Genomic DNA, 23,311 nt, shown 5'->3' on the forward strand with positions numbered 1-23,311 from the left:
AAACCCTGCAGGCAGCAGCAGGAGCCCGCCTCCCACTGCCGCTCTGGACAGCTGGGCCCTCTCGTCCATGGGCCGAGGGGCCGCCGCCCCGGCCAGGCCACATCACTTCTCTGCGCCCCCGTGCTCATCTGCAAAACAGGGAGGGGGTGCAACCCTCACTCCTGGTTCCGAGGTCTGATTCCCCAAACACCTCACCACCACTCCCAACCCGTCACCGCGAGCCCCTGGCTGGAGCGCGCTGTAGCACTCGTCTACACACTAAGGGTTCTAAGTCAAGCTAGCGAACTTAAATTCTTAGCCTCTCCCCTTCACAGTATCCTTCAGAATGATGTGGAATGCCAGAGTTGTGGGCGTTTTTTTAAAGTTTAAAATTCTTGTTTTTAGGATATTTAGAAGATTGTGCAACTGTCACCATTATCTAATTTTAGACCATTTTCTTCACGCCAGAAAACCCCAAACTCATCAGCAGTCACTCCCCAGTCCCCATGCCCCTCATCCCATCCTCTGGCCACCACACCTCTCCTTTCTGTCTCTCTGGATTGGCCTGTTCCGAACATTTCCAGAAATGGAGTCCTACAGCGAGTGGCCTTTCGTGACTTCCCCTCAGCGTGCTGTCTGCAGGCCCCTCCACATTGTGCCGGGTGGCCGAGTCGCCATCCTCCCTCTGGCCGATAATGTTCCAGGACACAGACGCGCCGCAGCGTGTTAGCCCTTGGTCAGCTGGTGGACAGCGGGCTTGTTCCACCAGTGCTTAGTGTGAATTGTTCGTGTACGTGTTTTGACACGTTTTGTGTGGACACGTGTTTTCAGTTCTGTTGGATAAATAACTGAGGAGTGCAACTGCTGGGCCACACAGTAACTTGAGGTTTGGCCTTTTGAGGAAGTGCCAGCCTTCTTTTCCAAAGAGGCTGCGCCATTTTACATTCCCAGACTCGGTGTACGAGGGTTCAGATTTCTCCACATCCTCCCCGCAAACTGGGTAGTCTTTTTTTTTTTTTTTCTTTTTAGGTAATCTCTACCCCCAACATGGGGCTCGAACTCACAGCGCCAAGATCAAGAGCTGCATGCCAGGCGCCCCTAGTCTTTTTGGTTCTAGCCATCCTGGAGGGCGTGAAGTGATGAAGCCGGGTTCTGACTATACCGCGGACTCGTGCAAGGTGCAGGGTGGCAGGTGGCGGCTCGGGAGGAGGGGCCCCTGCCCCGCCCGCTCCGCAAGTGTGCAGGTGCCCTGGTGTGTGCCCGCGGGCTCCAGCCACGCTCCCCGCCAGCGGCCACTCTGGCCACCTCTGAGGCCCAGCGTGCACATGCCAGGTGCACAGCCTGCCCCCGAGAGGACAGAATGGAGGAGGGTGTGCAGGCCCCGGAAGCAGGCTCTGGCCATTTGGACAGGACGTTCTGGGTCCCAGGTGCCTGGAAGTTGGCCTGGCGGAGGGATGTAGGCTCTGTGGGCACACAGCCGTGGCCTTCTCACCCCTGGAGAAGGGCACGGCTAGAGGAGGGCTGGGTGGGGCTGGGCCCCCTACAGCACTGGGCCCTGGCATCCACTTTTTAAAAAGTGTGGTAAAACATACGGAACGTAAATTTTGCCATTTTACCGTAATGTTTAAGTGTACAATTCACCGGCAGTAAGTCCATTTGCATTTCTGTGCAGTTATCGCCACCATCCAACACCAAAACCTTTTCATCGTCCCAAACTGAAAGCGTACGTGTTCCACACGATCTCCGCGTGCCCTCCCCCAGCCCCCCGCAACCACTGTTCCACTTCCTGTCTCAGCCAACCGGCCTGTTTTGGGTCCCTTCGCGTAAGCGGCATCATAGATCTGTCCTTTGCGTCTGGCTTACGGCCTGGCTGCCATTCTGCCCAAGTCCGGGGGTAGCGCTGCGGGCAGAGCAATCTGAACCACCTCACTGACTGGTTATACTTCCTCGAGGAAGTGAACGCGCACAGACAGAGGGCCGCGCTCTTCCTGCCTGGAGGAGGCCCGCATGTCCTCGTCCCCACACGCACCGTGGCCGCCCCCCTTCTCTGCTCTCACTCTGAAGCCCGCAGGGACGCCCGCCTCCGCTCTCCTGCACAGCACGCAGGCCTTACGGACCGGCGCAGCCCATTTTCTCAGTCGTGTGTCCAACTTGCTTTCTCCCCGCGCGGGCGCTGCGCCTTCTCTCAGTTCTGTTTTCTCCCAGGCGGTTCCCCCTGCCGGGAACACCCACCCTCTCCCTCGCCTGAGGGAAGGACGCAACTCAAATATGGCCTTTGCGGAGCACACCTGGTCTCTAACCAGGCAGGTTAGCTACTCAGCCCCCTGTGCTCCCACATCGCACGACCCCCTTCCCTCTCCAAGTGTTCCTTCCGTCCCCCCACCAGGGCGGCGGCTGTACACCTCTGACCTCATATCCCCGCGGCCAGCACGGCGCTCGGCACACAGCACTGCTCGGTGGGTGCTGGCTGAGAGAACCGGGACCCGAGCATCACCTCCTCCTCCCGCAGCTGCGGGACACCCGCTTCGCTCCCGAAGCCCAGGGACGGGGCCCGCTGACAAAACCAGTCACGGCAATCACACACCCCTGCACATCCTTCATTCACGCAAACTGACCGTGCCCTTGCTGACCGCCCGTGCTGCCCTCTCCACACGTGCTCCGTGCCAGGGCTCCTTCCAGACTCTTGCTCCTGCCCCCCAGAAGCCCAGCCTCACACATGTGGGGCTGACCTTGGCACGGACTCCGCTCTCCCCGCCGGACCACAGTTCTGTGTTATGCAGCCCGCACTCTCAGGAGAGAAGTGCAGATCGGCTCGTCCCAGGGAATGGATTGGGGCCACCCGGCTGTGGCCAGGTGGGGCTGGCTACCTCACCCTTCCAGAGAAGGACGGGGCGGGAGGCAGGGCCTGAGAAGGGACTGCGGCCGAGCCCCCCCAGACACGGCCTTTGAGAGCATCCCTTACTCCCCTGGCCACGCGTCCTCCTCCGGCCTGGTCATCTCCTCCTTGACCACGGCACATTCTGTTCTGGAACACATCCTTCCGAGCACACACGTGCGCAACGGTGCCCCCAAATGCATTACTCACCTTCGCTACTTTGCCGTTTGCTGTGTTTCTCGCTGCTTCCTTTTCAATCTCTCCAAATCTTTCTCTTGTGTTTTGAATCTCTGAGATGCCAAAACAAGTTCCTGAACGTTCTCTCCCCTTCGTGCTGAGTCTCCATCGCCTTTGCCCGGAGCCAAACTGGAGCGGATCCTGTGCTGATGTCAGTGTGAATTGCTGATGGTCTTCGGGTCCCCCTAGGGGTTCTCTGGGGCTTCTTCCTAGAGCAGCTGAGAGAACCCCAGGCGTTCCTCGCCGGGGACTGTGCAGGTTCCCAAAGGAGCATTCTGGAAACCGGAGGTGAGGCTTTGTAGCTGTCCCACAAATCGGAAGCACAGCTGGCATATGCGGGCAGGGGCCGCACAGACACAATACGACTGTTGAGACAGTGCTGCACAACCAATGCTGCTGGGCGTGCGTGGAGGGCAGGGACTCTCGGGGTGCCTCACACACTCGCACAACTTACTCGAAGTGCAAATTCTCGAGCTGCACCTCAAACGTGAGGCGGCTTTCCAATGTGGTGACGTGGCCAGGTGGAACCACAATCCCCGGAGTTCATCTCCCCGTATGTTTCCAGGTAGAGTGAGCCACAAGAGTCGCTTTCGGGTGAGATTTGGAGGAAGTGAGGTGGCAGCCATTTTTTCTGAGCGCTTGGGCCCTGAGGCAGGTGTAGCTCGCACCGGCGCTTCTCTGCGCAGCTGCTCTACCTCCCGTGACCGCGTCGCCGCTCGGCCACAGGTGTGTTCGGCTCCGCAGTGAAGGGCGCCGGCTGCTCCTGCCGGAGACCCAAGCATCAGGACTGCAGACAGCTAGAACTGCCCCGGCTCTCCCCTCTTCCGCCCACCGTCCCTTCCGGGCTGCGGGCCCGGCTCCAGCAGCCGACTGAGACTGCTCGCCAGCTCCCCCGATGCACAAGGTCAAGTCTGTGTGCGCGTGTGGGAAGGATCTCCTGCTGGCCTGTTCCTCTCATTGGAGCCTGGCTAATACTCCTACGGATCGGAAACCCCAGGGGTGGAGCTCAGCAGTCGGGTCTAACCAGTCCTCTAGGTGCTCCGGACACGTGCAATTTTGAGAACCACTGATGGACGGAAACTTTTTATAGTTATGTGGGCCTAGACCCTACCTTTTTACAACGACATAAGGACAGTTTTAATGTACCTGAATTTCCCAGAAATGCGACTACTATATAAAACCAGGGAAAAGAGTGAATTCTTTTGTTCAGAACTTTCCAAAGTGTTTTTTAAATTTATTTCAGTAAACTCTATCCTCAACATGGGGCTCAAACTCATGACCCCAAATTCAAGAGTTGCAAGCTCCACCGACCCAGGCAGCCAGGTGCCCCTTAGCAGTTCAGAAAAATCACGTCACGGACTCTTTGGTGTGTGGCACAAATACAGCACACCTGTATCGGTCTGTAGTTGCAGCCGTCCTGTTCTCCAGGATTTTACAAACAGCGCGAGCATCGGATTACACCCCATGCAGAAGTGTGAACATTTATGTATGTAAATACACGTTCTTTTGTATTTATACTGGTTTTGAAATTGTAAGTAATCAATTTTCCCTGTGAAATTTTATTTCAGCATAGTAAAGGGGGGTTCACAGAAGGCATGTTGGGGCTGACAGTGCTGAGGGGCACTGTCTTGTATTAATAACTGAGCTGCAGCGAGTGTGTCTGTGTGTGTGTGTCCATGAGCACAGTTTCTGGGCCACGTTTTGGTATCATGATTGTAGGAATTGGCTAGTTCCCCAGAATTTAAATGAGTGTTTCTAATTGGGGCACCTGAGTGGCTTAATCAGTTAAGCTTCTGACTTTGGCTCAGGTCATGATCTCAGGGTCCTGGGATGGAGCCCTGCATCGGGCTCTGTGCTCTGTGGGGGAACCTGCTTCTCCCTCTCTCTTCGTCCCTCCCCCTGCTTGTGCTCTTTCTCTCTCAAATAAATGAAATCTTAAAAAAGAAAAGAAAAGAAAAGAATGTCTCTACCATGGGAATTTGCTGTTCTTTAAAAGTTTGAAAGACAGTGTACCTACAAAATTGCCCCACCCCCAACGTCCTTTCTGGTTTACTTACTCCTTCAAGTTTTTCTTTCTTGAGTATTGGAGAATTCGGATTTTCTACTAAAAAGTAGTTTACAATGTCAGTTTTTAAGAAAATTAACTATCTTGAGCTTTTCAAATTAACATATAATTTTACACATTGTTTTCTTATAATCTTCGTTGTTTTTTTTTTTTTTTTTCCTTTTTCTTGCTTAATTCGTTGAGGTTTAGATGTGGTGCCAGTCATCTGTTTGTCCTCAGTTCCACGCCGGTTCCAACCCTCTGCTGTACTGCAGGTGCAGACACCCCCCGCCCCCCGCACCTCCCAGGCTCCCCGGCTGGCGAGCTCCCGTCACATCTGGTCCTTGGTGCAGGCCAGTACTGGAGGGCGGAAGGAAAGGAGCTGGGGGACTTCTCCGGTCTCTGTACTTCCTGCTGTCTTCAGCTGTGTCCTCTGCAGTCCCAGCTACTGCTCCACAGTCCCAGCCCCAGCCAGCAGGACTGCTGTGCTCCCCTTCCCACTGGGAGGCCCCACTCTTCAGCTCTAGTCACACCCACACCCCACCCCTCTGTCCCTCTGGGTAACTTCCCGCTGTTGCTCTTCTCTCATGGGCCCCACCTTGCCCTGCACCCCTTTCAGATGCCTCCTAACTGAATTCCTGCAGCTGAAATACTGGCTGTGGGTTCAGTCCTTCTGGCTGGACCTTGACTGACTGACACGCATTTTATCACTATTTTTCAGCAAAGCAGCTTTTGAATTCATGCATCAATTCTACTATTTTCTAAACGACTCATTTCTGCTTCTATTTGGTGAAATAATATAGCTTAGCCAGTGGTATCCTGTAGTATTTGCCAATTTCTGTGGGTAAGTATTTCCATCACAGCCAATTTCAACTGTCAGTGTGACGTCACTAACAGGAGGACAGAAGGAAGACTTCAGAAAATGGTAAAAACAATCACATCTTCAAACTGAATATTTGAAATTAAACTTCTCCAATATGGAACACTCCCTCAACTTCATTGTTAAATAAGAAAATCATTTCATTTGAAAATTTCTCAGGTTTTTCTCACTTCAAAATAATTCCTAGCTGCTATGAATAGACTTGTGCCCTGCCCCAAATTCTTATGTTGAAACCCTAACCCCCAAAGTGACAGTATTTGGAGACACAGCCTTTAAGAGGTAAATAAGGTTAAATGAGGTCATGAGGGTGGGGCTCCAAACCGAAAGGACTGGTGTCCTTGTAAGAGAAACAGAGACCAGAGCTCTCTCCGGAAAGACACAAAGAGGCCCCGTGAGCACACAGATGATGGCTCCCACAAGCCAGGAGAAGAGGCCTCAGAAGGAAACTTGCTGGCACCCGGATCTTGGATTTCCAGCCTCCAGGACTGTGAGAAAGTGAGTTCTGTCGTGTGAGCCCCCAGTCTGTGGTGTTCTATTGGGGCGGCCCGAGCTGATGAATACAAGTATGCCCACTGACGGCCAGCAAACCAGAGCCCATCATGGTCACAGAGCTTGTCTGGGTGACGAAAACATTTTGGAATTAGAAGTGCTGATGGTTGTGCAACACTGTGAATGCCGTTAATTCTACGGAATTGTACACTTAAAAATGAAAAGACAGGCAAAGTGTTACATATATTTTAACCACAATCTTTAAAAAAATTAATATACCCAAACCACCAAATCATATACTTTCAGTGGGTGAATTGTGTGGTGTGTGAATTATATGTAAGGTGTGTGAATTATAGCTCAATAAAATTATTTTTTAAGACTCAGAGCCCAAACTGACGAGTAATCAAATAATTTCAAAAGCAAACTTGCTGAAAATTCCTTAACAAATGTGACAGTGAGAAAGTCTGTGTAACAGGAATGCAGGTACACTTTACTATTTGCTATGGGCCACCAAAAAGAACTGTCCCTTGGGTCTCCTCCCCTGGGAGGGCAGGGGCAGGTGTGGGAAGGCACCACCCTGGCCCCGGCTGTGTCCCAGTGTGAACCACCCAAGAAGGGAGCGGTCCAGGCTCTGCTGCAGGAGTACTGGTGAGAATGCCTATCTCCCCACCCCGGCTAGTCTCATCTTTAGAAAAATTGGCCCCAAATGTTTAAATACATGAAGAGTCTCGATTTCACAAATCCAGGAAGTAAAGACAAAAACGACAAGTAATGAGTTTTCACTTATCAGACTGGCAAAGGTCAAAAAGCCACTAGGGACCCTTGGCTGGTGAGAGAAGAGAAACAGACAGACCCATCACTGCTGCCGTCACAAATGGCACATCTCCGGGGAGGACACACTGGCAGTATTTAGAGAACCTAAAAATGCACGTATCCTCTGCCTTAGCGATTTTAATTTTAGAAATTTATCCTACAGGCTTTTGCTCCCGGGTACAAACATTGTTCACACTATTTGTAACAGCGAAAGATCAACTGCCATTTAACAGGGGACTGGATGTACAAATTATGGTCGACTGCACACCAGTCCCACGCACCATCGGGAGCAGCAACCACGCTGTTGCCTTGTGCCTCCTGGACTGGGTCATCATGTCACCTTCATCAGCTGTCCAAGCAATGTTTTACAATTTGGCAACTTGATAGGTAAAAAAGGGCAATAACCTTGTTTTATGTTATTTCCTTCATTGCTACTGGGGTTGACTTCTTTTTTCATGCTTATTGGCCCTTGTACATTTTGAGTTCTATAAAGAAGTTCACAAAACGTGTTTTCATTTGTTGGTTTTTTTGATTTTCACTGATGTTGTGAATACAGACAGGTATAAAGCACTGTCACTCTACACGTGGGGGAAATGGGGCTCTCGGATCTAACAGGAGCTATGCATCCTGTTTTTTAATACATCACCTCACTTTCCCAACAACCCTGAGAGGTTAGCTCTTACTATTCTCACCTTACAAATAAAGAACCCGGGGGTAGGAGAAGCTGGCGGACTTGCCCAAGGCCACTTGGCGGGTAACAGGGACCAAAGTCGGTACCTTGGCTCTACAGTAGCTCCTCCTCTTCTTTGAGGCGAGGGCAGAAAGACGCTGGGGTCAGGAGGCCACGCGGAGGTCCACCCAGTCCCACACGTGCAGTGAGGCGTCACTTGCTGCCGATAACAAAGTCCGTGGTTTGTGGGGGTGCCAAGTGTGGGTAGTGACCAGTGGAGCAGTGTCTATCTGACTGCCCTCCAGGAAGATGTGACCTCTGTGAGTGAAGAGAGGGTCTACTTGGCTCCCAACTCCATCCCAAGATGTGGCATCGTAGACCTGGACTGTCCCATCAAAACCTAAGGAAGAACGAGAAAAGAGAGGATTGACATTGAATCTCTAAAGTAATTTTTATTGTTTGTTTGTTTTTTATCTCTATGCCCAACAAGGGGCTTGAACTCACGACCCTGAGATCAAGAGTCCACACTCCAACTGAGTCAGCCAGGTGTCCCTGAAGTAATTTTTATAGTTTGCTCTCTGGTACCAAAACAGGCTATAGAATGAGAAATCAAATAATAACAAGATGCTTAAGGCCAGGGGCGCCTGGCTGGCTCAGCCTGTACAGCATCTGACTCTTGATCTTGGGGTCACAGAGCTGAGCCCCATATTGGGTGGCAATTACCTAAAAAAGAAAAAAGATGCTTAAAGCCAGCTGAAGGGCACGTAAGCTCTGCCCTCGACGTCGGCAGCTGACGACTCCACTGAGCAGGTGCCGGTGTACTTCCGCTGTTCATCTGTTACACGCCAGGCCTAAGGCCAATCCTGGACAGGCATTCTTTTAATCCAAACACACGCATGAAATAGGTACTATTATTTTGCTTGGGAAACTGACGCTTAAGAGACTCTTTCAAACCTTTTCCACTTGCCTCAAATTCTAATCCCTCCGCATCTGGATCCCTCTCAGCAGATGGTCTTGCCCCCTGCTTGATGGGGTTAACAGAAGCCCTTACAGAGGGGCACCCGCATGTCCCCCCACGACCTGGCTACACCCACACTCTGTCCTGTTGTCTTCTTGCTACCAAAGAGACAGTTCCTCCACCAAGCTTGGTTCTTTTCTCCCGCTCTTTTTGGATCCTGCCATTTTCAATGATCTTTTCTTATTCTCTCGACTATTCTTTCAACCTCTCCCCTTCCATAGGTCCTTCCCATTGACTTCTGGATGCCCTCATTATTAGATACCCTCCTTCAGCTAGAAACTGCCGTGCCAGACCCAGGAGTCTGCTGACCTAGCAGCCTGCTAGAATTCGAAAAGCAAGCAGACCAAGAAGCATTTTTGTGATCCTCTCACCTCTTCCTGGTACTGCTCGGTGACCGTCCTAGAGCCCCACTGGCTGCAGGCCTCTCGACCAACCTCAGCACCGCATTCCTGCTCAGGTAGGAAAGGCCTGCTACCAAGGTCAAAATTTAGTAGCTAGAACGGGGAAGGGCCTGCCATGGAAGAACCCGAAGGGAGTTGATCTGGAGCTTCTCCGAGAGCGACTTTCACTTCTGGGGCCAGATTTATTATGGGGCTGCAGGCTCCTTCCTGAGCACCGTATAGTCCCCTGGGAAAGAGATCAAGTAACAGACCCAAAATGCTGCTCAGCAGTACCTGAAATGGCCAAGCAGCCGTCCAGGCCTGGAGCCCAAGTCACTCGCAGCAGCTCTGGGTCAGGGCTGGGTGCAGACACTGAGCACTGGACGGAGCTCACAGGATGGCCGAGGTCCCGGGGATCGAGAAGGCAGAGCTGCCCATTGGAGCCAAGGCTGGCAATGCTGGGCCCAGGGCCCCGGCCCCCAACGTCAGCATACCACCTCCCGCCAGCAGCTCCAGGGCCGGGGCTGAGATTCTCTGACGGCGCCCACTTCTGGCGGATGTCAACGAGCCCCAGCCGGCCGGAGGCACAGCAGAAGGCAAAAGTGTCTGCGTCCAGGACCTGCAGGCTACTCAGCTCCTCACTGTCGCTGACCCCTGCAACACAGAGGGTGACACAGAAAGCTGCTGGAGTCACAGGAGCCTGGCCGGTCGCACGGCTGCAAGGGCTGACCGGCTGCAGTACCTGAGGTGTACGTGGTCTTCTGTGTTTCCAGATCCACGATGTTCAGACTGCGGAGCCTCGCCCCGTGGAGGACTCTGGGTGCCGTAGAAGAGAAGATGGCCACCCTGGGCCAGAGACCGCCCTCCTTCTGCTGCACAGCAATGCTGCTGACAGCCTGAATGACATCTGGAGGAAAGCACAAGAGGCTGAAATCCGGGATGCTGATGAAGGCCTGAAACATCATGAGGTGAAGGCCAGCCAGTAGTCTTCCCTCGTACATTTAGGTCAAGGAAGAAAGGGGGCTGACAGCTGGCAGAGAGGACGTGAGACATAAACACTCTGGATTATGTTCACATCTCTGAAACTGTCAGAAGCACGTGAATTCCTTTACAATCTGTCTTACAGTTTTGCAAATGGGAGATGATGAATCACAGCAGGCATCTCAAAACCCCAAAAGCAGTTCTGGCTTTTTATAGTTTTGCAAAGAACAAATAAAGATAGAAAACAGCAAAGAACGCCCTGAGGATGTCACTTACACCTTAAGTGAAAATAACAGGTACAGAGTTCACGGACTAATAGTATTTCTTCAAACACATGTTCCAGGACCTCAAGCCATCTGTGGACGCCTAGCAGGAAAAGGTCACGACGCCAAAGTCTCCAAATGGAAACCGGGCAGCAGGGTCCACATCGCTGTTGCACCGAATGGAGGAAAGACACGCCTGACCTCAAGACGGATCCAGTTTCGGTGCGTGTGCTCAGCCTGCTTGGTTCTCACCTCTGTGTTCTACACGGGAGGCTTCTCTTAGTGGCAGCCATTTAGAGCACAGCTCGGAACAAGTGGTTTGCTGTACAAACTACTTAATGGGCGATGCAGATTTCCATTTTGTACTTTCTTGCTCCTAGCAACCATCTTTCAACAAAGGTACCAAGGCACATCAATGGAGAAAGGTTAGGCTCTCTGACAAATGGTGCTGAGACAACTGGATATTTACATGCAAAAAAGGGACTTCACACTGCACACAAAGGGTAACTCTAAAGATATCACAGGCTTAAATGCTGGCACGAAAACAATAAAACTTTGGGGGAAAAAAGAAAACAAAGCATAGGGGAAAAATCTGTGGGTTAGATAAAGATTTCTTAAATATGACACCAAGAGTATAGTTCTTATGAGAAAACACTGACAAACTGGACCTCACCAAAATGTAGAACTTTTATGCTTCAAAAAACACTATTAAGAAAATGAAAAGACAGTAACAGACTGTAAAAATATTAGCAAAACACATATAGGATTAAAAATAGAGCTACTCTATGACCCAGCAATTGCACTACTGGGTATTTACCCAAAGGATACAGACATAGTGATCTGAAGGGACACCTGCACCCCAATGTTCATAGAAGCAATGGCGACAACAGCCAAACTATGGGAAGAGCCCAGATGTCCATCAACACATAAATGGATAAAGAAGATGTGGTATATATATAAATGGAATATTACTCAGCCACCAAAAAAATGTAATCTTACCATTTCTAATGACATGGATGGAACTAGAGGGTATTATGCTAAGTGAAATAAGTCAATCAGAGAAAGATAATTATCAGATGATTTCACTCATATGTGGAATTTAAGAAACAAAACAGAAGATCATAGAGGAAGGGAAGGCAAAATAAAACAAGACGAAATCCAGAGGGAAACAAACCATAAGAGACTTTTAATTCTAGGAAACAAACTGAGGGTTGCTGGAGGGGAGGGGGGTTGGGAGATGGGGCACCTGGGGGATGGGCATTGAGGAGGGCACATATGTAATTAGCACTGTGTATTATATGCAATTGATGAATCCCTGAACTCTACCTCTGAAACTAATAATATACTGTGTGTCAATTAGTTGAATTTAAATAAGATAAAATAAACACATATAGGACAAATCTAGAATGTATAGAGGACTCTTAAAGATGAAAAAGTCAATCAAAAAAACAGGCAAAATATGTGATCAAATATAAGCACCAAGAAAAAAGGAGCGTCTGTGTTCCGCCGGCTGCCGTAATCCCCGAACCTTGCTCACTGCCTGACACCTCAGAAGCGCACGGTGAGTATTTGCGACTGAGTGAGATAGTGGCCGCTGCTACAAATCACAGTACTGATAATAATCGTAAATGTTCCCTTTTCTTTTAAAGTAGGCTCCACACCCAATGTGGGGCTCAAACTCACAACGCCAGCATCAGGAGTCCCATGCTCTGCCGACTGAGCCAGCCCATAAATGTTCCCTATCATCTGCCTCCAGGAACGAGCTCTAAGCAAAATGGAGGCGCAGACCACGCTGCTGCTCAGTGAAGAGCCTTCACCTGCACTGAGATCACTTCTCATCATCTAACTACAGCTACCACCAGACGTGTTCCGAGGGGACCCTGAAGTCGGACCAGACCCGCGTCTAAGTCGTGCTACTATCTTCGTGTCTTTCAACAACTTAGCCTCTCTGGGACAGTCTGTTCTCAGACTCCTGAGAATTTAATGAGATCAGGCATGGAAAGTCCTTGGTACAGTGCCTGGAGTACAATATGCTTGTTAAGATTACTGTTACCGTGTACAGATTATCGATTACTCTGAGTAAGTACCTACTAAATGTACAGTGAAAGCAGAGCATCAAAGGGCCTGGGATGGCACGCTGCCTCAGCCTGCAGGGGTGGGAAAAACAACAAACTCTCTCACGAAGATCTGCGGAGGCATTTCACCACAGAAGATCTATGAATGGCTAATAAGCACAGGAAAGATGCTCGATATCATTAGTTATTAAGAAGATGTAAATGACAGGCACAATGAGAAACAACTGCACGCTGACTAGGATGCTTTAATAAATGCTGACGAGGACTGTGGGAAAATAGAAACCCTCCTACACTGTTGGTGGGAGTGTAAATAATGAAGCCAGTCTGGAAGAGTTTGGAAGTTTCTTAAAAAAAAAAAAAAAAAAAATCCAACATAAATTTACCATATGATCCAGCAATTTCACTCCTAAGCGTCTATTCGAGGGAAATGAAAACATATGTCCCCACTAAGACTTGTGCACGATAAGAGCCAGAAGTCAGACCCATCACCTGGTGAAAGGAAAGGCAAATGCAGTGTGTCCATGCAGTGGAATATTATTCAGCCACACGAAGGAACTACTGATGCACCCTGACCGTGCCTGGGGAACCAGATGCCCTCTCATGGCACGACAGGGCAGACCTCGAAGCGTTATGCCGAGTGAAAGAAGCCACATACAAGAGACCACACACTGTATGACAGGAAATGTTCACAAGAGGCAATCTATTACAGAGACAGAAAGGAGATTAGTGGGGCAGGGTGCGGGCATGGGGAGGAACGGGAAAGGGCACAATAGATCTTACCGGGGTTATGAAAATGTTCTCAAACTGGCTTACAGTGATGGCTGCACAACTTGTTAAATGTACTAGAAATCACTCAACTGTACACTTAAAATGTGTGAATTTCAATAAAATTATAAAAAAATCAACAATCGTAACTACAAGTCAATGATACAAACTGGACGCTGCAGCATTAGACAACTGACGAAGAAGAAACAAGAGGAAAGCCCTTTGAGTCAGTGATCTTGCAAAGCAAACGAGCACAAGAACTGTCTCTCTGGACAGTGAGGCCTGGGGAGAAGCCGGCAGCTGCCAGCCGGGTTCTGGAAAGCATCCGAGTGAGGCGGTGCGGGGACCAGGGGCGGAGGATCCCACAAGCAGAGGGGCAGTACCCAGATCGGTGGCCTGTGCCTGTGAGGCACACCTGCATTCTGGCCAACAATGCCCTAACTGAAGGAGGGATGGAAGGGGCTGGATCAGGGCTGCCCGCTCTTGGTGCCTGCCTGGCAAGGGAACCCGCAAACCCACTGCTGGAGGGAAGGTTATTCCACACGAACGAATGTCCCTTCCCTCCTGAAGGGAACAGGATTAACAACCCCTGGTCCTTCTCCCGTTCCCTTTAGGGAGTAGAGTGACTTCATGAAGAGGGAGACTGGTAGGCTGAGCCTCTTGCTCCCTCATTATTTTCCAGCCCTGAGACGAGCATGCCTGCAAAGCGAGGTGACCTCCTTGCCACCGCCTCCTCCCCGAGGTGAGCTCGCCTGGGTGCCCTAGCTCTGCCCTAGCTCTGCCCCCACCCGGGGGAGAGGCACGGAGTACAGCAGGAGCTCCGCCTGTAACTGGGTGGGTGAAGGGAATTCCTGAAGGCGCAGGAAGCTCCACCTGGGAGCTGTACGCCAGGCCGCGGTTGCTAACTCATCTCTGCCCACGTTACAGTAGATACTGCGTTCTAATTCCCACCTGGCCCTGTGACTACTCCTTAACTGGCTTAGATGAGGGGGCAGGGGCGTATGGGTATCAGGCTTTCCCACAACCCCGCTCCAAGTCAAATTCACTCACCACTGTCCTCTGTGACCTGCCACACATGCAGGTAAGAACTCGGAAGACCAGTGGTGACCAGCAACCTATTCATAACAGACAGAAGTATCAGTCCAGAGAGCGGGGAGCTCACCCACATACCCCCCGGCCTTTTCCCTTCCCAGCCCACTCAGCTTGGGATCCCTCCACTCCCCATACTGGGAAGCTTCCTGCAGGGAGAGATCATCGAGACCAGTCACGCTCATTTCACGGAGGAGGAGCAGACTCACTCCACCTGAGGGACCCGCAGAGCTCAGGGAGGCTCATGGGACTGAGCCCAGGCTTCCACGGGGCACGATGCATCCTAGAGAGGACACAGCGTGAAGCCTGGACACACAACCCTCACCCGGACACTCTCAGCCTCTGCCAACCGGGGCTACTGGTCCCCACTACCCACCGCCAGTTCTTTGAGAAACCAAGGGCATCCTTCTACTCTATGTTCCTTGGAACAACTCCAGCGATCTGGGGGTTACACTAGCCCAAAGGTCTGTCGTCTGTGAGGGACCATCAAACTACCAAACAACGAGGGTTTTTTTTTTTTTGTTTTTTTATTCCAAATCTGGGGGGGGGGGTGTGCCTGCGTGTTGAGGGGGTAGGGGCAGAGGTGGTGATAAAGAGGCAGGATACCCCTGACAGCTCCAGCTACTCCACCCAGAATGGAAGGTCTGGGTCACAGAGCTGACCATACCTGGTGTCTGGCACGTGCTTCAGATCGAAGACAGACGTGTCTGAAAACCCTCCATGGCACACCTTGAAATCTCTTTCTGGGCATAAGCCCTAAAATACAAAGGGGTGGCCCATCAGAAAGCCTGCTTTCCAAAGGAACATTTCCGACAAGTTCTAGGTCAGACGCCAGCATGGAGGCCCCTTGGCTGCAACAGACGCTTCTCTCTGCTGGGCCTCAGTGCGCAACCCTTGTAAACAGTGGTCTCAGCTACCTACACAGACACCTTCCCTTCCTTCCTGCACATCCAAAACCCTTCTCTGAACCTTTCCCCGGGTCCTTTCACTAGAGTACAAGTGTTACACTCCAGGCTTTCTTAGAGGAGTCACAGAAGCTTCATAGCTTCATTGGAGACAGCTGGAACCTATCAGTCAACTAACCCATCCCCCATTCCTCCCCCACCTCCCACTGGAAGTCAGGTGGGTTCTTCTAGCAATAAAAATGTAACCACCACCAATTATCCAGTGTTCGCTGTGTCAGGCGCTGTGTTCAGTGCTTTATCTACTTTATCACATTGAATTCTTACACCACCCTGTCACCTATATACTGTAATGACTTCTAGAGTGACAAAACAAAGGCACAGGGAACTTAAGCACCTTTTCCAAGGTCACACAGGGATTATGCTGCGGATCTGAACCCAAGTCTGTCTAACCAAAGTTCACGCTCTGAGCCACTAGACTCCACTCTTTCCATGTGAGGAACTGGAACCAGAGGGAAAGGAGGTAGCCACAAGAAAAAAGAGGAAAGGCCAGGTGAGGCAGGAGATAAATGAAGTATCTTCTCAGGGCTCAGTCTGGGTGAGTCAGCTCCTGGCTCAAGCCTGAGTGGTGGGGATCCGGGAGATCAAGAGCACTAGGCAGGAAAATCCCCTCCAAGGCAACAAAGGCCAGGCTGTCTTCAGACGAGTCTGAGTGATTTTACAGCAACATCACGTAGCTACCCACTCTTTTCTTCTTCACATGTTCTCTTTTCTTGGCTTCTGAGACACTGCCCTTTTCTGAGACTCCTGCTTCACAGACTGTTCCTTCTTAGTGTTTGTTGTGGGTCCATCTTCCTCTAACCACTCCTGAAATATACTCCCTAAGGTTTGGTCTTTAGACATCATCTGCTTCTATTCCTTATACGCGACACTGTCATCTTAGGTGATCTTAACCATTCTAAGGGCTTCAACTACCCTCTATGCCCTAATGGCTCCCTAAGCCAAAATCTATTTTTGATAAAGTAAAATTGACCACTTCCTCTAGGAGCCCTCTGTAAACCTCAGACATCTTGTAGCACTTATCTCTGTGCATCCCTGCCTCCCCGTGAGACACGCAGAGCAGGACCAGTGCTTGGCCCTCTCTCTGTCTAGTATCCGGGACAATACCTAGTAGACACAGGCACTCTCTAAAGGTTTAATAAATGGATAAAAAGTAGACACAAATACTCAGCGTTTATATTTCAAGTTACCTGGTTTTCTTTTACAGAAAGTCTGAGAGGTAATATCAGATGAAGAATCTCATTTTTTTTCAGGCTTTCATAGCCAGCAACAAAGACTCCTGGAAAAAGAAGCAGAAGTAGCTGTGACAAACTGCTAGAAAGATCCTGGACAGAGGCTGGGTCTAGAAATTTCACCAAAACCTCCAAAGCAAAGATAAATTCCTTCACCATTGGTATGCAGGCTTGTGTTGGGGAATGGAAGGGATCTAGATCTTACTGAGAGGAATGTTAAGTGCTGACAGGGTGGAAATTGCTACAAGACCAAGAGGAGGGGGCCTCAGACTCCCAGAAGCGTGGGTTGGGTCCCTTCGGGCTGAGCTAGCATGAAGAGGTCCAGCCTGAGGATTGAAAATCTATCTCCTTCAGGGCCAGGCAGGGCAGATCACCTTTGTCACCAATCCATTCAAGGACTCGAGTGGCTCCTGAAAGATCGAATGCATGGAAATCTTGGTACCTGCATGATAAAGACACAATGTCACACGGTGCACAGCTCTCTACAGCTGTTAAAACTCTGAGACGGCAGCACGGCAGCATGGTTCGGTAGGCGGGGGCCAGGCTCTGGAGCAAAGCAGACCTGGGAGCAGCTCTTGTTGCACACTATAGCCCCGTATGACTGGGGCAGGCCGGTCATAGCTATCCCTGAGCCTCGGTCCTCAGCTGTAAAATGGGACTCCCAGAGCACCCGCATTTCCCAAGGCTGATGTGGGGAATCACTGAGATAATCTCAGGGTTTCACTCAGGCTGGCGCAAAATAACGGGTCACCTGAGTGATTATTATCCTCCACGACCGCCCCTCTTCCTGGCACCGCACACAAGCTGCGCACACGGGGAGGTAGGTGCCCCTTCCCAGATGCCGGAGCCCACTTCCAGGCGGAGTCCTCGGTGCCGGGCCCGCACCGGGCTTCCCTGCGCGCTCCACCCCGCGTCCGTCCACCCGCCCCGCCAGCTCCAGGCCCAGGACCCAGGGCCCACAGGATTTACAAGCGCAAGGATTCCACCAGCCAGTCCTCCTCGGGCTCCATGGCAACGCTGCTTCCGGAACCCCACTTCCGCCGCCCTACTTCCGCCTCTGAGAACTTTCCTCGGCAGGCGCAGCCCTCTCGCGAGGAGTGGGCGCGGCCGGCTCCGGCTGGGGGGCGTGGTCCCACGCCAGGGGGCGGGGCCGAGAAGTGCCTCGAGAAGTCACCAACGCGCGGTACCCTCGCCGGGCTGGGTCCGGGATTCTCCGGGCAAAAAGCTCCGGGGAAAATGACGTAAAATCAGGGGTTCCCAGGATGTCAGTTCCGGGGGGGCCTCAGAGACCAAATACCCGCCCGTTTCACTACCGAATATTTGCAGATCACAGGGTCAAGGACAGATAAAATACAGGATGCTCGGTTACATTCGAATTTTGGATAAACTAATGAATAATTTTTTTCCTGTAAGTATGTCCATGCAATACTTAGGACATCTCATATGAAAAAAGTATTCGTTGTTTATATGAAATGAGAATTTAACTGAGTGTCCTGTATTTTTATTTGCTGAATCTGTCACCCCTACCCAAGGCCAGAGAAGAGAGTAAGCAGTGAGGTCTGGATCCTAGCTCGGCTCACTCTCTTGTATGCCCTGGGCACTCCCCTCAAAGCTTGGCAGGGGGATGAAATGGAACGGGGTAAGCAAAACCCCATCTGGTACTGGAGGCTTGGCTGTGCCAGTAGGTGGCAGAGGTGAGAGTAAGAACCCAGTGCCTGGCACAGGACCTGGCATATACAACAGGCGCTGAGTACCTGCTTGCTGAATGAGCGACTGAATAGGAGTCCTGAGTAGACTGGTGTCCTTAAGTTTTCTTGGCTCTTTGGAGCCAGCTCTATCTCACTGAACATGCCGCCCGCCAGCCCCCTTTCCCTCCCGTGCCCTCAAATGTGGCTGGAAGGAGAGGCCCAGACATTCTACATAAAGAGCAGGGTTTTATTCACAACTTCAACACGGAAGCAACAAATACAGCAGGGACATAATGTGTGTCTATGTGGGCAATATTCCTGGAGATACAACCAGAAATCACAGTAACGGAGTAACAGACATTTGAGCCCGGGTTTCACATCCAGATGGGACCACCGCCAGGGCCCCGCTCAGCACCTTCCCTGGGTGGGCGCAGTGTAAGTCACGTCGGCGTCTCTTTCTCATTAGGGGCATCCCTTCTGCAGCATCTGCACCAGCAGCCTCCTGTGCTGAAGGGGAACACACAGAACTGACCTGGGCAGCGGGGGCACATGATAGGGGCGTCCTGCCATTCCTAAGTGCTGGGCATCCACAGAGGTAGGCAGGGCCCACCTCTTAGCTTTGGCAGGCCCCCCTAGCAATTTTCTCCCTGAAGAAGGGCCTGGAAGGGGTCGGGGCAGTGGTTTTCTCAGTGGTCATGACAGTCAAGGAGATCATGGAAGTGAAGTCCACAGATGTGCCTGGCCCTGGGCCAGCGTCAGTGTTTTCACTCCCCTGCTCCCAGGTCTTCCCCAGTCGTCACTTCTGAAGCCCCATCCCCCAGTGCTAGGTATTGCTTCCTCTGAGGTTTGCTAGCTGGTCTGCATGCCTTAGACCTTCAAGACCAACAGCCCCAGAGGTGACATCATCTCCCTTCAGACTCAGCCAGCCCAAGCTCCTGGCCCTTACATCTGATGTCCCCAGGGCGTGGTGGTTCTCTGCATGAGGAGGGCCAGGGAAGTTGACTGGGGCTGGAGTTGGACCCACTCTAGGGAATGCTCCTCCCTTCTTTCAAAATGTATGCACTATATGCTAGGCACAGTGGGGGATATGAAGGTGAGTCTGTGACAGGTGCTCCCAGGGAGCTCACAGACTGGTAAGAACTCCTGTGTACTAAGTGCTTTCTACGTGCCAGGGATCACGCTGAGCGCGTGACACAAATGGTCTCATTTAATACAAGATGGGCGCTATCCGCTATCATCCCCATTATATAAATGAGGAAGATGAGGCCTTTAAGGTCACACAACACTAAATAGCTAGGTTGCTGTCATGGAAACCCACATTCTACCACACTACTGTGCCTTCTGGGCACAATAACAAAGAACGAGGGAAGGTGGAGTGGGGTGGGGACAGCACCAGGAGCAGGGAATGGAAGAGCTGCCCTTCTACCAGGCTAGAGACTAAAGCTGGCTTGGCTCTAGCTTTGGGGTCTTGAACGTCCTAGGTCTGTGGTTTACAACCAGGGATAATTTTGGCTCCCGCCCCTTTCCCCTCACAAGAAGAGCTCTGGCAATGTCTGGAGGCATTTTTTTGTGGTTGTCACAAACAGGCCGGGGGGAGGATGCTCCAGTGGGTAGAGACAAGGGATACTACTAAACTTCCTCCAACGCACAGGGCAGCCCCTGCAACAAAGAATTATCCAGCCCATAATGTCAGGAGTGCTGAGGTTGAGAAACCCTGCACTGAGGGTCACTTAGGCACATGAGCGACTGGGAAGAGCACTGGTCAAGTTGAACAAGGTCTGGACCCCCCTTGGATGCTGACTCTTCTCCTTTCTGGGCCTCAGGGCCCCAACTGTAGCCACAAGTATGAACAAGGCACAGCAAAGGTGGACAGCTGGGGTGGGGCAAGTCTGGGGAGGGGGGAGGTCCTGCGTCAAGAGGCTGGCTAATTAATTCTAGGCTGTGACTTCAGACTAGGGACTAGGTGAGGGGAAACTTCTTTCCTACTTTTTGCTCTGTGAGGTTTGCTGGGAAGGTCAGCTTCCTTTCTTTGAAGTCTTCTCCCTTTGACTCTGGATCACAAGGAGAGCCTGGAATCCCTGGCTTTCTGGGGCCCATCACACCTGGGGAGGGGCGCATCACACCTGATTACCAATGCTGGAACTAGGGGCAGCCCTGGCTGGGCCTCTCCTGAGCCTGAGGTAGGAGCTTGGCTCACCTGGGGGTGAGGTGCTGGGCCGCTAAGGCTCATGCCCAGAACTTTCTTTAGCAGGAGGATCCTGGGCAGATCATGACTCAGCTGCAGTCTCTGGTCCCTCAGGGAGATGTGGGGAGCTGTCCCCAGGAGGAATGGGCTGGGGGTTTCCAGACTCTTCTTGCCCATGAAGTGACCTAGAAAGGAGGTGCCCAGGCACAAAGAATTTGGGAAGCGAGGATCCTATCCCAGTGGGAAAGTTCCCCATCTCTCCCAACTTTGAGTTCTCATGACAGGAAGATCCACGGTCAGTCTTCCTCCTCCTCCTCCTCACCAAGGAGACACAAATACCCCTGGGGTGTGGCAAAGCCAGTACCTCGGCTTTTCCTGAACAGGTAGAGATGGTGGAGAGGGTGGCACAGCTGGAAGGAAGGCAGAGGGCACATGGCCAGGAAGAAACTCTGCCAGTTGTGCTGCCTGCTTACAGGAGGGACAGGCAAGGGCAAGGAGGAAAGTGGAGAATGAAGAGGTGTCTGGAAGGTGGAGGTGCAAATAGGTTAGAAGATTCAGTAGACTCTTGCCTAAGGCAAGGTGAACCGGCTGGCAGGCAGACTAGGATCCAGCCCCAGCTCTGCTTTAACTGGCTGAGTGATGTTAGCCAAGTCACTGAACTGCCTGGGTCTCAAGTTTCCCATCTGTTAAATTAGGCGAGTCCCAGGGTCCTCACCAGCGCGGACACGAGTGTCCGTGGCTGAGGAATGTCCTGAGAAGGAAAATGGGATCAGAGCAGGGTGAGAGGCGCTTGCCCGGGTCCCGAAGACTTACCGGTGGCCCAGAGGTTGCCCCGCGGGTGCACTCGGATCTTGATGGCCCGGCCGCGGGGCTCTGGGGGATCCCAGCTGAGCGGCGCGGCGCCGGCAGCGAGCAGAGCGAAGAGCAGGAGTCCGCCGAGCAGCCGACCGCCCCCCGCCCGCAGGGTCATGGCTGTACCCTCGCCGGCGCTCCAACCCCGCGCGCTTCGCAGCCGCTGGAGCCGGAGCCGCCTCCTTCCATCCTTTTAAACCCTCGCCCCTGGGGGGCGGAGCCTGTCCCGAGGCGCCCGCCCCTGGCGCGCTCGCCACCGCCCGGCCCCGCCCCCACGGGACGCCCCGCCCCGCTGGACCCTCATCGCAGAGGGCTTGCGCTCCTGCGCCGGCTTGGGCATCGCTTCCGGTCCGTGCGCACCACCCTCCAGGGGAGGACCCTGACTTGGGGCAAAGCCTCGCCGCTCCCACTGGCTTTCAGCCCACGAGTGGTTACTTAGCCTCAGAAACTCTCTTTATAAGAGTAAAAGTGGGGGCGAGGACACTGGCGCTATAGTGCCCAGCAAAGCGCCAGGCACGAGGCGAGCCATAAAACGCTTGCCAGCCCCTCCCTCTTAGGGAATGTGACCGTGTTCACCCTGCTCTCTGCCCTCTCACCGCCAGCACTCCCCAGGTGGTGTAGAAACCACAGCAGGTGCTTGGGCTGGCAATGCAGAATGATGGTGAAGACAGCGAGCACCCCCCACCCCAAGAATGGATGCTGTACTGGGGGGAGCCTGGCCTATCATTTGGGCAGGAGGCAGATCTCTGGGTCAGGGAAGTGGAAAGAGCACCGGACCAGGAATTCATATATAAACTGTGTGACCTTGTTGAACCTCACTTTCTTCAACTGTAAAATAGTAATACCCATGTTGCCCTATTTGTAATGACTTTACTCTTTTTTTAGCACAATTACTTTGTGGCAGGAAGGAGCAGTCCTGTAGGACTGGCCTCTCACACCCAGCACTCATCCCTCCCAAGTCCATACTTGTCTTGGAAAGAACTTTTGGGTCAGTGCCATCACTTAATGAGTAAAACACTGTGCTCCAGAATAATACATTTATTTTTCTTTAAATGTTTACTAAACACCCATGTTCAGGAGCACCATGCTAGGCACAGGAGGAGGGGAGACAAAAGATCATTCCCTGCTGCCAAGGGAGTTTACCATTTCACTGGAGAAACAGAGTGCCAAAGGAGTGAATGATGGAGGAGTGGGGTGCAGACCAAAGCCCGGATTCTGGGCTCTGCCCTGAAACACTGCACAGTGTGGCTATGACAGAGCCTACTCCCCAGTCTGGCTCAATAATGGTACTTGGTATTGCCCTTGCACGTACCTAGTTCAGCAAGGCCAGCTAGCTCTGTGGATCACCGATCTAAAAGGGGAAGTATAGTTCAGAGGCTGGATGTCATGCTGAGTTCCCAGGAGCATGACGCACAGGACAGGGACACTCCATTTCTGGCCCTGACTTTTTCCCCAGTCTCCTTGCTTCTCATCCCCCACCCTGGCATTTACACCTCTCTGCATTCTTGTCACTGCTAAGCCGTGGTGTACAAATATAGCTCTTATCACCTTCCCATAATAACCACTCCCTTTGTGACCCCCTTCCTCTCCTCTGGCCCACAGACGTAGAAATTAATGGGAACACACGGGAGCTGGTATTGAGTGCTGCTTCACTTCAATGCTTGAAGGAACCTTATTTGGTAGGTTTATCTCTCATTTTATAACTGGAAACAGGCTCAGAGGTTGTGTCACTCACCCAGACGTCACACTAAAATCAGACTTCGGGTCTGTTTGAACCACTCTTATCAGGCCCCCAAACTCATGCAGGGCAGATGCTATTTCCCTAAACCACACC

At 51.9% G+C, this 23,311-nt stretch overlaps 2 protein-coding genes across 6 annotated transcripts in view; both read right to left on the reverse strand.

Moving 5' to 3' along the window:
* WDR73 (WD repeat domain 73) overlaps nucleotides 1-17,837 on the reverse strand; it is a 22,358-nt gene extending 4,521 nt beyond the window's left edge. Inside the window, exons 1-9 of one of the 4 annotated variants that reach the window (XR_567736.2) lie at nucleotides 17,722-17,837; nucleotides 17,127-17,194; nucleotides 16,711-16,799; nucleotides 15,226-15,314; nucleotides 14,520-14,584; nucleotides 10,128-10,292; nucleotides 9,680-10,039; nucleotides 8,095-8,387; nucleotides 5,331-6,631 (exon numbers count right to left, since the gene is read on the reverse strand). Coding sequence is in view for 1 of the 4 variants with exons in the window: in XM_008687799.2 (XP_008686021.2) it covers nucleotides 8,152-8,387; nucleotides 9,680-10,039; nucleotides 10,128-10,292; nucleotides 14,520-14,584; nucleotides 15,226-15,314; nucleotides 16,711-16,799; nucleotides 17,127-17,194; nucleotides 17,722-17,762 (1,113 nt within the window). In the remaining 3 variants the exon portion in view is untranslated. Of the gene's footprint in view, nucleotides 1-5,330; nucleotides 6,715-7,441; nucleotides 8,388-9,679; nucleotides 10,040-10,127; nucleotides 10,293-14,519; nucleotides 14,585-15,225; nucleotides 15,315-16,710; nucleotides 16,800-17,126; nucleotides 17,195-17,721 lie in introns of those variants that run through there. The other 3 variants (XR_567735.2, XR_567737.2, XM_008687799.2) reach the window with 3 other exon arrangements.
* Nucleotides 17,838-18,673: 836 nt separating this feature from the next.
* On the reverse strand, nucleotides 18,674-21,665 carry NMB (neuromedin B). 2 transcript variants are annotated; one of them, XM_040642835.1, is made up of 3 exons: nucleotides 21,439-21,665; nucleotides 20,638-20,810; nucleotides 18,674-18,942 (listed from the first exon to the last, which is right to left on the reverse strand). In XM_040642835.1, the coding sequence occupies exons 1-3, from the start codon at nucleotides 21,593-21,595 to the stop codon at nucleotides 18,778-18,780; spliced, it is 495 nt and encodes a 164-aa protein (XP_040498769.1). In that variant the 5' UTR covers nucleotides 21,596-21,665; the 3' UTR covers nucleotides 18,674-18,777. The 2 variants fall into 2 exon arrangements, with proteins under 2 accessions (XP_040498769.1, XP_008686079.2); XM_008687857.2 differs by having other exon boundaries at nucleotides 18,674-18,947; nucleotides 21,439-21,664.
* Nucleotides 21,666-23,311: the final 1,646 nt, after the last annotated feature.

Source organism: Ursus maritimus, unplaced genomic scaffold (assembly GCF_017311325.1).
Source record: "Ursus maritimus isolate PB19 unplaced genomic scaffold, ASM1731132v1 scaffold_27, whole genome shotgun sequence".
Classification (NCBI taxonomy): Eukaryota; Metazoa; Chordata; class Mammalia; order Carnivora; family Ursidae; genus Ursus; species Ursus maritimus.